Genomic DNA, 12,329 nt, shown 5'->3' with positions numbered 1-12,329 from the left:
ATATGTGGTTAGTCCTGTGATTCTTCATGTTAGTGAATAACAGTGTTGGGAACGTTACTTTAAAAAAGTAAGTAGTTATAGTTACTCACTACTTGTTCCAAAAAGTAACTGAGTTAGTAACTGAATTACTCTATAATAAAAGTAACTCGTTACCAGGGAAAGTAACTATTTGCGTTACTGTTAAAAAAAAAAAGTTGCTATATGTCAAAGAGTTTGGAAACACTTGTAACGATCGTTACTGTGTATTCATGTTTATCACATCATAGTGCAGTGTGCCCTTTAAGAGAGATGGTTACGTCAGTCATGACGTGTATTATGCGTGATGACGTTGTAGGAGACGAGTTGAGACCATTGTAGATGCTAGACGTGCTCTACCCTTTTCCTGTATATTTTATTTGTTGACTAAGTTTTGTGACACTAAGAAAGAGTAGCTCTCATGTATGAGAGGATTGCATTGCCTGTGCACTTATCATTAAATGTGCGTGATACAGCCTTTTCCGCCTTCAAGCTCTTTCTTCCCTCGATTTCTCTCGAGTTATCCGGTCCAAGCGTTACACACTTTGCAGTTTGAATGTCCTGTATAAACAAAATTACGGAATATTTTTATGTTTCCACTGTTCGATCGCGTCCGCGCCTCACACACACACCCTCACACACACACACAAACACTTTTCGATCGCGCCTGCGCCTCTCTCTCTCTCTCTCTTGCGTATCTAACAGTAGTTCCGCATTAAATTAATTAATTTGCACGCAAGTTTTTATTTATTTTTATACCGTGTATTCTCCGTGTAAATGTATGCACCGATCGAATATCGGTTTAGCTGGTGTGTGTGTGTGGCGCGTGTGCTGGCATGTGTGTAAAAACACTGGCTCTGATTGGCTACCATGAAACACATGACTATGCCTTAGCCAATCATAATCGCTTACCTCGTTATTAACCCACCTCCTCACTAGCTGTGCGAGGCTGCGAGCCAGGGGTGCGTTCGTGTTACACTGTTTATTCAATCAATGCATAGGAACGCACCGCATTTAACGTCCAGTAATGTTAACGGCGTTGTAACAACGGGAAAAGTAATTAGTTAGATTACCCCGTTACTGAAAAAAATAACGACGTTACCTAACGCCGTTTAAAATAACTATTTAATCTAACTATTTATTCCAAACACTGGTGAATAAATACATAGAGAGTGTGTGTGTGTGTGTTGTCACACAGGGTGTGTGTGATGCGTCAGTGCAGTAATACTGGGATAGTAATGCCTGTAGTTTAGTAGATATTGCATGCTGCATGCTACTTCTGCTTGCTACATTCTGCTTACAGCTACTGCCACTGACTAGCCCTTGTGCAAGGGCAAAAAGAGGAGCGGAGTGCATAAGCCTCTCCTCCGTCAAGACTCCTACAGTGCCTCCTTGTGGCCACACACGGTAACTGGGCCTTAGCGGACCCAGGCTGAACTGTAGGGGATCTCGGACCAGCAGTGGGTACCAGAGGCGCATTGAGCAGGCCCACCAAGCAGTGGACATGCCCTGGCACCCGCAAACCACAGCCCCAGCTATGGGTAAATAGTCCCACTGCCTTGTGGGGTAGCCTATAGTGGCAAAGGCTAAGGGAGCACACCCTGAAAAAAAAGACAAGACCTCAACGTTGGAACAGGCGGAGGATGATGGCTGACTTAAGTGGAGAATCACAACGACTGGAAAGGCGGATGAAGGCTGCAGCAGTGATGGGTCCCCAGTCGTCTTGGACTCCATGCCACTGGATCCTGACCCAGACCTGCCAAGGACTGTGTGGTGGTTGTCTATGCACCAGCCTCCACACATTAAACAACGCCACGCACAGGCGTCCTCCACAAAAGGAATCCACCCTACCACCCCGGATAAAGTCCTATGGCGACCAGCAAGTGGCGACAGGGGCAGGTTTGTGCAGTCTGGAAGCCCCTAGACATGAGTTGGCACATCAGGCGATGAGTGTCAGAATCAGTCGCTGGGCTCTTGGAACGAGGCAGAAGAGCTCTTCAGCAGCTACACCCATGACTAAGCAGTCCTATTCAGGATCCGCTCTGCTTACCCTACATGGGGAAGGGGCTAGAAAAGGTGCCCTAAAAATAGCCTGCCTCATACCCCCCGACTGGATTACCATGTCCAGAGGGAACACCCTCTGGAGCCCCTTGGAGCACCCCTTGGAGCCTGGAATGTGCGCACTCTAATGGACAACATCTCCAGTGACAGACCTGAGAGACGAACTGCCATCATAGCCAGAGAACTGCAAAGATGCCGGATTGATATAGCTGCTCTCTCTGAAACCTGACGGGCAGGTGAAGGGCAGCTGAAGGAGGAGAAAGGTGGTTACACTTTCTTCTGGAAAGGAAAGACAGCCGATGAGGCTAGAAACCATGGAGTTGGACTTGTCATCAAAAACCAGCTTGTTAACCACCACTCCGAACTTCTTGTGGGGATCATCGATTGCCTCATAACAATCCGTCTGGTGTTGGCCAACAACCAGACAGCGACAGTAGTGAGCGCCTATGCCCCTACCCTAGACTCCGATGTGGAAGAAAAAGAAGCCTTCTATGCCTGCCTGGAAGAAACACTGTCAATAATCCCCAGGGAGGACAATATCATCCTCCTTGGAGACTTCAATGCTAGGGTAGGCTGGGACCAACACCTCTGGAAGGGCACTATTGGCAAGGAGGGCATCGGTAACATCAACTCCAATGGAGTGCTGCTTCTGAGTAAGTGCGCTCAGCATATCCTGACCCCAGTTTCTACAGTAAATGGCCCAGATTCAGAGATGGACTGGGGAGTGTGCCATTGCAGCACACTCCCCTGAAGACCTCCAGGGCATCCTAAATGCCCTTGCCAAGGCATACAGAGCCCTGGGTTTGGCCTTGAATATCAAGAAAACTCAGGTTCTGTATCAACCACCACCCAACCAGCCATTACTCCAGCCCATCATCAAAGTGGATAACATCACTCTGGAAAACGTGGACCACTTCCCCTACCTTGGCAGCATTCTCTCTTCCAAAGCTGATATAGACTCTAAAGTTAACCATTGCCTGGGCTGTGCCAGTGGAGCCTATGCCAAACAGTGGAGCCTATGCCAAAGCCTATGCCAAAAAGACAAGAGTCTTTGATGGCCGAGACCTGAGGGCTCAAACCAAGGTCCTGGTTTACAGAGCTGTGATTCTCCCAGCTCTGCTGTATGGAGCGGAATCCTGGACCACCTACAGCAGACACCTGAGAGCACTGGAATGATTCCATCAAAGAGCCTTCAGAAAAATCTTGAGGATCAGCTGGGAAGACAGACGTACAAACTCCAGCATTTTGGAGGAAACAAATATGCCCAGCATCACTACCACCATAATGCAGCACCAACTCCGATGGACAGTACATGTCATCCACATGCCCAACAACCGTCTCCCAAAGCAGATCCTGCACTTCCAGCTAAAAGAAGGACAGCGTGCCCCTGGTGGGCCAAAGAAACGCTTTAAGGACAATATCAAGACCAGCCTGAAAAAGTTTAACATCACGTCCACGACTGGGAGAATCTCACGTTTAACAGGGACTACTGGAGAAAAGCAGTGCAGGAAGGTGCAGCACACCACGAAACAGAACTCCGCCGTGCCGCAGATGCAGAGCGACAACACCGCAAGGACAAAGAGAGAAAGGCTCTACCACCATACACCACCTCAACCTTTCAATGCCCACATTCCAGCAGAATCTGAGGATCACAGATCGGCCTTTACAGCCACATGAGGATCCACAAATAAGGCGACCCGACGGAGAGGACAGTCATACTTGTCTCGAGTGACCGCCGAAGAAGAAGAAGAAGAGATCTGTTATTAGTATTTGTGAGTTCTAATGGTTTGGTAGAACGTTTGTTATGCGTGCAAGAAGTTCTTGATCCTAAACCACCCTTTTTCTTTTCTTTTTTTCTCATTAAAGCCAAAGATGTTCATCAGTGACATATCAAGAGCAGAGATGCTCAAGGCTCAGGATTAATCAAACTAATTTAAACGATTCAGTAAAATGTCATTACATTCAACAACCCATCCCATACTTGAAGTCCCCCTGTGGTAGGGGTGTGCGAAATTGCGATTTTTGATCGTGGACAATTAAAATGTCTCTACGATCTGCTTTTGAAGAAATATCGTAGTATCGTGTTACAGTGCATTCCATCAGTTGCAGTTCTGGCGACTCCGTCTCAACATACTGTATACCGCGACATACATACACATCACACATTAATGCAGAGGTACGGGACACTGTAATTCACAAAAGTTCATTATTTGCATGTGCTTTAAAGCCTTACCGGTTAAACATTACATTTGCTTGCTGATGCGCTGTTCTAACGTGCGCCTTTCTGAGTACAAACACCCGAAGCTCAGGAACTAATAGCCTTTTAAACAGCACCTGGATACTGGACTAAGTTATCTTTCGAGTCTCGTTGCTCTAATTCTGTCAAATACACACAAGGTTTACATAAACAGAGTTGGTTATGTCTAAAGTGGAAGCAAACATTTTTAGAGGAAATATGGTGCGTCTGTCATATGCGTGTATATTAGATGCGTGCCAGTAAACATGCTTGTCCTTAAAAGGGATAGTTCAATTTGTTCAATAGTTCAATAATGACTATTTCCATTTTTTGGGGAACGATCCTCTTTAAAGTGGTGGTTGATACTGATTTCACTTTTTTAACTTTAGTGTGTAATGTTGATGTTTGAGCATAAACAACATCTGCCAAGTCACATGCTCAAAGTTTGGCAGCAATAAATAACATAGAATAAAACATTTTTACACTTTATAGTCACAGATCAAACTAACAGCCATCATGGTTGTTATATTAAGTATGAAAACACTGTGCATAAATGCATATGAGAGAATGGACTGCTGAATATCATTATTGCAACACACAAGCTGAAAAACAGAATATGGTCTAAATTGTTCAGATAACTTTTCTCTACGATTGTTCATAATATAGAATTGACAACTCAAATGTATGTGATAATCTTTAGTCACACTATGAATTAAACTGTAAATAAGATAAACAGATGTGTCTCCCACAATGATCATTAAAAGTATGAATACACAACTAGTAGATGAATGTGTAGAAATTACATTTGATCAAATTGTCACAGTTCGAAAAAGACAAGAGCGAAAGCTGGTTAATGATTTATTGAAATAAAAGAATGAAATGCAACACAGGCTGTCTGCCGATCTCCGTCCGTCTTGGCGGACGCAGAATAGGTAACCGTTATCCAGGACCAGGCAGTAACCAGGCAGGATGAAAGGCACAGGTAGAAGCGGTCAGGTAGTGTATGCTGGAAAAGACTGAAAACGGACATGAACGAACAAACAATAAACCGACAAAGAGGGGAAAAGAACACTAGATCTAAATAGCCAGAAAATTAGGGCAAATGGGAAACAGGTGTAAGAAGAGCAGGAGAGAGAACGCTGATTGAGAATGAGTTCAGCTGTGCGAAAGCGCACATGAAAGAGAGAGAAGAGAAACAAGCAGAGGAATCAAACTAGACTCCTGACACAAATGCCATGTGTGTTTTTCAAAAACTGGTAAGGACACAAGAACCAAGTCACATTATTTATGCAATCATATCACGAAATGATGTTTATTAATGTATACATGAATGATTTGAGGCAGACTGCAGGTTGATGAATCAAATGGTCATATTCTGGGGTCCCGTTTTGTTAGACCTGACCAAACAGGAGAGGAAAAATAAGCCCAAGGGTGTTTTTGTTGTACAAAGACACCAGATATTGATATCAACTTCACAATGTCAGTTTTTATTGCAATTATCAGACAGAAGACCACCGACCCAAAACAAACCTATAAATATAATAGTATCATGTGACCAGTGGTGGACGAAGTACACATGTAGCCTACTTGAGTTAAAGTAAAGATGCTCAAGGTAAAATATTACTCAAGTAAAAGTAGAAGTGCTGCCTTTAAACATTCACTTGAGTAAAAGTACAAAAGTATTTGCCTTCAAATGTACTTAAGTATCCAAGTACTATGATTTTTTATGGCTATAATGTCCTAATATTTGTTTTGTTACAAGACTCTTGCTTAACTCAGTCTACGTGAAGACTCTAATGTCACTCTTGGCACATCAATCTATTAACAAAATGACATAAGGGGACTGATCCCATAAGGTATAATACATTTACAGTATTTACTGTACATATCACTACATTATGGGAGCAGCCAATTTCCCTACAAAATTAAACACCAAAACGTATTAATGCAGTGTTTCTGCTACTCCTCAGAAAAAATTATATCCTATAATATTATATGCAAGTAATTTTAGTGTCAAGGTAATAAGCAATGTTCATTATGCGTCAGTATTTACCGATAATTGCTGCAATAATAGCTGCTGCTCTCTGCCCTGCTTAAAATTATTGGCAACACACAAATTGTTTGGAACTATTGAGAGCTACACGAATCACATGACCGCGCGGCGGCGAGATCACAGTAGGCTGTTCGACTTGAAACGGCACACTGCACAGACCAATCGGTGAATGACATTAAAATAAAAGAGCGATTAGAGAGTAGACGGCTCTGTATGCATTTTAATCGCTCTCGTGATTTCGCTCTATACTTTGATGTCATAAACTGATCGGTCTGTGCAGCGCCGGTTCAAGTCGAACAAGCCGTGTGTGTCGCAACCTCTTATATACTGTCTATGGTCGCAACTCTCATATTTAACGGCTCTGGTTCGCGCTTAATATATAACACAGAGGTAAGTTCAAAACGAAGCGCGCACGTTGTAGGCTACTGTGATTGGTGGCTCGTTTGACCAGTTAAGTTTTTATCCACTCATAAATAAAAAGGAACAACTGATTTTGAAAATGTAGTAGAGTAAAAAGTAAGATATTTGACTTTGAAATGTAGTGGAGTTAAAGTAAAAGTCTTCCCAAATTTAAATACTTCAGTAAAGTAGCCTACAGATACGCAAAAAAGCTACTTAAGTACAGTAACGAATTACATTTACTTCATTACTGTCCACCACTGCATGTGACATGACATTTTTTTTTTATCTTGTCATTACAGTCGTGCTCGCTACCTGGCCTACAGATGTTTTGTTTCCTGGTGCTGGGAATACTTGGGAAAGCACAACAGGGTAGTCATACCTTCGTGTGTTGTGCTCTGTATTCACCAGGAGTACCCGGATGAAGATGGGGAGTACGCAGGCTTTAAACCTCCCATTTAAATGTAAACAATCTTTATATTGTACTTGTTTGGTGATGTGCTATGTACACAATTATTCAATACACTTAATACATTTCATAGACATTTTGGACAGCTGTCAATCAGTTTTTGAGTAATACGTCACAACTTACTGTCAAACCTGGACTATCATGTCCATATATATTGTGCAACAAGTCAATAATGTAATTATTGTGACAGACCTAATGTACTGTATATATTACCAAAATAACAAAACTGAGTAAGGGCACGAATAGTATGGTGGAGATGGTGACTTACATGTTGGCAGAATACAGCTGATTGATTAAGAAAGGGATTGTAGACTTAGATGGGTGTTGGATCACTGTGTGTTAGAGCTGTTCCCTCACAACCTGGACAGCTGAACCTGGACACATGGCTAGGAATTGCGTTGGATTTTCCAAGTTGTTCATACTGTGAACACAGGAATCCAGGAACAGCCACTGCTTTCATATCAGCCACAAAGGGTGCAGGGTCCTGGATCACCTCGTTAAAGAAGATGTCCGTAAGCTCAGTCACATATTCTAAAACACAGGCGAGAACACAAAGCATATAGTTTGAGTCATTCATAGGGTCTCTGTTGACAATCTGTTGTAACTGCAATAGAAATTGTGTTTTTACTGCTTGTCACACTGGCAAATGTGATACACCTTGTCACTCAAGTGGTGCCAAAATCTTGCCAGCGGGGTAAATGCATTAATGCAGAATCATGTATATGTTAGTATGGAGATAGCAAAAGACAAATGAGAATTAACTAACCAGTAGAATATTTGATCTTCGGCATGGACACCACATGTTCCCTTCTTTTGGCCTTGGGAAATTTAATTTTGAACTGCAGTTCTCCGGCTGCAGTCCTCGCTTGGGTATGGCCAGACTTTTCATTGAAATGCAATGCAGCCAGGTAAAGTCTGAAATGAGGATTTGTATGGGATTACTCCAACATAATGACGCCATGGCCACAATGCCCCTCTCTCTACCTGTGTGGCTGCTCTAATAGTGTTTCTGCAGTTATCTTCAAATTAAATGTAATGCTTTTTAATGCCTTTTTTATTTTTTTAATGCCATACATGACCCAAGACTAACCACACACATATACATATATACACATACATATACATATACATATACATATATATACACAGTGCTCTGCATAAGTTTATACACCCATGCTAAAGTTGACTAAAAAGAGGAATAAAAAATCATATTTTGGAAATTGAACTTAATGCCTTAATTTAAAAAATTAGGAAAAATCCAACCTTTAAGGACACCAATTTTCTTTGTGAATGAATAATGTATCGTAAATAAATAAATGTTCTTCCTTAAAATACATGGTGCATAAGTGTGTACACCCCTATGTTAAATTCCCATAGAGGCAGGCAGATTTTTATTTTTAAAGGCCAGTTACTTCATGGATCCAGGATACTATGCATCCTGATAAAGTTCCCTTGGCCTTTGGAATTAAAATGGCCCCACATCATCACATAGCCTTCACCATACCTAGAGATTGGCATGGGGTACTTTCCATAAGATCATCTCTCAATGCAAATCAAACTAGCTTTTAGGCTAACTGAAATAAAACCATGCCAATCTCTAGGTATGGTGAAGGCTATGTGATGATGTGGGGCTATTTTAATTCCAAAGGCCAAGGGAACTTTATCAGGATGCATAGTATCCTAAATAAATAAAAAATAAAAAAAAACTTAAAAATAAAAATCTGCCTGCCTCTATGGGAATTTAACATAGGGGTGTACACACTTATGCACCATGTATTTTAAGGAAGAACATTTATTTATTTACGATACATTATTCATTCACAAAGAAAATTGGTGTCCTTAAAGGTTGGATTTTTCCTAATTTTTTTAATTAAGGCATTAAGTTCAATTTCCAAAATATAATTTTTTTATTCCTCTTTTTAGTCAACTTTAGCATGGGTGTATAAACTTATGCATTGCACTGTATATACATATATATATATATATATATATATAAAGAGTTGAGATGCAAAAGCCTCTAAGTGCCATCTGAAGTTTTCTTCTAGAATGATCATTTTTATCAAGCTTCACGTTCAATCTGACTCCTCCTTTGCAGAATGTGAAAGAACGTGTTATCGGTTTCAGGAAAATCTGTGATATTGATCTTGATCTCCTTAGGTTATACTATGGGTGATTTACCAGTTGCAGCCTCTATTGACCAGTATAATGTTACTCTTACATCTATTCTGGATGAGTTTGCTCCTCTGAAAAAAAAACGTGTTGTGTCTTTTAAGAGATCGTCTCCCTGGTACACATCTGAGTTGCGCAAATTGAAGGCGTTAGGCAGGCAGTTGGAGCGGAAATATAAAAATATCTGGTTTAACAGTTCATAGATTAATATTTTAATCAGCATCAGATTGAGTATCATAATGCTCTCAAAGCTGCAAAAGCGGCATATTATTCTACTATTATTAGTAGCAACATTCTGTTTAGAACAGTCAATAATCTAATCAAACCTCAGAGTGACTTTAACTGTTCCACCATTGAGCAGTGTAATGCATTTCTCAATTATTTTTCAATAAGAATATCCATAACGCTATTGCCTGTGAGGATGCTCCTGAGGTTGTTGAGTTGCATCCTCCTAATCTCTCTGGTCTTGTTTTTTCAAGTTTCAGTGCTGTTGACTCTGATTTTATTTCTAAACTTGTCTTGTCTATGAACTCTACTACTTGCATACCTGATCCACTCCCTACGACTGTTTTGAAAAAATGTCTGCCTGTCATTTTACCCCACATCACTACCATTGTAAAAGCCTCACTCATTACAGGGAATGTCTCTTCTGCTCTAAAAATGGCTGCAGTTATGCCAGTTCTTAAAAAAAGCTGGTAGCGATATCACTGACATGTCTAATTATCGACCCATTTCTAATTTACCTTTCCTGGCAAAAGTGCTTGAGCGTGTGGTTGTTGGGAAACTTCGTACTCATCTCCGTACGAATAGCCTATTAGTAGGGCTCGGCGATATATCGCATGACATTGTTAGGCGCATCTCATCAGTAAAGCCGGTTCCTTGATTAGTAGTAAATCGCCATCACCCGCTTTCAGATGGAACGGCATTTACTACAAAGAGCCGTAGTTAACTGACAAGCTGAGCCATATCGCATTAATTATCGCAGGCACGTCCGCGATATTCGATGAAAAAAATCAATGAAAAAATGTAAGTACAGTCGAAGTGATCTGAGGGCGTGGGCGCTTCCTGCTGTGTGACGTGTGTGCAGACTGGTGCATAGATGTATATACACTAGATGTCGCATTAAAGACATTCGTTCCAATGAACTGCCGTAGCCAAGGCGACATCTAGTATATATATATCTATGCACCAGTCTGCGCACACGTCACACAGCAGGAAGCGCCCGCGCCCTCAGATCACTTTGACGTGGTTGTGTTATAAGAGGTAAAAACGATATAAATACTGTTCGTTTTCTCACACAAACTGCTCGTTTCGTGTCTTAGGCCATCAATGTGTACTTACGATGGGGAATTGTTTAATGTGGACGATGGGGAATTGTTTTAATTTGGACTTGTGCATGCTATTTGAGACAGTGACCGCAGACCTGCATTATAGGACTGACAGACAAGAACGGTTTGACCTAAAAATATCAAAATTGAAACTACTGCGGAAAAAAAGACACCTACATCTTGGATGCCCTTCAGGTAAGCTAAAACATACCAAAATTTAATTTCAAAGTGAACTATCCCTTTAAATAAAAACTAAACTACTTTTGTAGGTTTATATTTAGTTTATATATTTCATAATGTATTCATTTCACAGTTAATCTCCAAATTAATGTATTTATATATTATATACATTTCAAATACTTGTTTAATTGCATCTTTATGTGAATGAAGGTCAGTATCACTGATACTAATACAGCTATTGATGTCTGGATACAATTTTTCAAAACTATAATACATTTTTAATGCCTGTAGGATTCAAATTTAATGCTTTTAAAGCCATTTAATTGCCTTAATTTTCGCAAAATCCATTTAAATGCCTTTTAATGCCCCCCGGAAACTCTGTCTAATCTGTTAACATGGACGCCAAAATGAAAAGCTTCTGCTTCGCACACATGCCGCTCATGTAGACAGTGTGGCTTGGCCGTTGGTAAAGTGCTGTTACTATACAATATTGACAACATGATTACTATACAATTTACCTGCAAAGCATCCCCAAGTATGAGAAGGCCACGTTTTTTGGTGCGAACCGCAGAATCACATTGTGGAACCCCTCCAAGGCAGATGTTTGGTGGAGAGGGCTCAGCTTTTTCACATCACCAAGAGCACGCTTGTTCATCAGCACCTTCTCCAGTTTGTAGATGGCCTTTGTTGCTAGAAGAGGACAGAAAACAACCAATACATAAATGAGTGCATAGCAGCTGAGAGTATACTACAGGATTAGCATAACTACTATTGAATAGTGGCGTACCGGGCTTCAGCCACTTGTTTTTGTCAGTGGAAGGAGGGTGGAGGCACTTGGGGAAGAGTGGATTTTCATGGACATGCACATTCTGGATGTGGTTAAGAAGAGAGGTCCATTTTGCCACTGTTTCCTCTCCATTTGATGAACCGGATGCGGACCAGTAGAGGTGATTTTTGATGCTCTTTCGCCACATTTTGACCTTGTTGCAGTCTTTCTCCTTGGACATGGCATCCATCTTCTTGGTGAGTGCTGAGAACAGTTTAAAGAGATGTAATACATTTGTTCTACAGTGGGTGTTAATGTAGCTGTACGAAAAATAATCAAACTACATTTTCAGAATTATCCTACCTTTACATAAATGCCATACATCACAAAAGTGGTCAATGTCTGGTTTCTGTTCCCGGACAAACTTTTGAACCTGGGTGTGTCGGTCTGTCACCAGGGAAGCTACTTTGACACCAGATTTTTCGAGAAATTCCAGACTCCGGATGAGCCCTTCCTTTTCCATACGTACACTGCTTCCCACTTCATTTCTCTGTGTATCATAAACAGACATAACATTTCTTTAAATACAGACTTCTTAAGTCTGAACTTTAATTAATTTCTCAAAATGCCCCAAGAGTTTCCCTGGCAAATAC

General features: G+C 41.1%; 2 protein-coding genes across 5 annotated transcripts in view; both read right to left on the bottom strand.

Moving 5' to 3' along the window:
* LOC307162562 (uncharacterized protein) overlaps positions 1 to 12,329 on the bottom strand; it is a 41,791-nt gene that overhangs the window by 21,671 nt on the left and 7,791 nt on the right. The gene's annotated exons all lie outside the window — the stretch shown is intronic.
* LOC307162161 (uncharacterized protein) overlaps positions 3,591 to 12,329 on the bottom strand; it is a 16,636-nt gene continuing 7,897 nt past the window's right edge. For 3 of the 4 annotated variants that reach the window (XM_079877265.1, XM_079877263.1, XM_079877264.1), the window contains 6 exons: positions 12,040 to 12,226; positions 11,698 to 11,940; positions 11,429 to 11,600; positions 8,000 to 8,148; positions 7,502 to 7,764; positions 3,591 to 5,709 (listed from right to left, as the gene is read on the bottom strand). In XM_079877265.1, coding sequence (XP_079733391.1) covers positions 7,547 to 7,764; positions 8,000 to 8,148; positions 11,429 to 11,600; positions 11,698 to 11,940; positions 12,040 to 12,226 — 969 coding nt within the window. In that variant the 3' untranslated portion in view covers positions 3,591 to 5,709; positions 7,502 to 7,546. The remainder of the gene's footprint in view (positions 5,710 to 7,501; positions 7,765 to 7,999; positions 8,149 to 11,428; positions 11,601 to 11,697; positions 11,941 to 12,039; positions 12,227 to 12,329) is intronic. The other variant, XM_079877266.1, reaches the window with a different exon arrangement.

This window comes from Squalius cephalus (assembly GCF_949319135.1).
Source record: "Squalius cephalus genome assembly, chromosome: 1".
NCBI lineage: Eukaryota > Metazoa > Chordata > Actinopteri > Cypriniformes > Leuciscidae > Squalius > Squalius cephalus.
The sequence above is the reverse complement of the archived record's forward strand: the minus strand, read 5'-3'. Positions and strand labels throughout refer to the sequence as shown.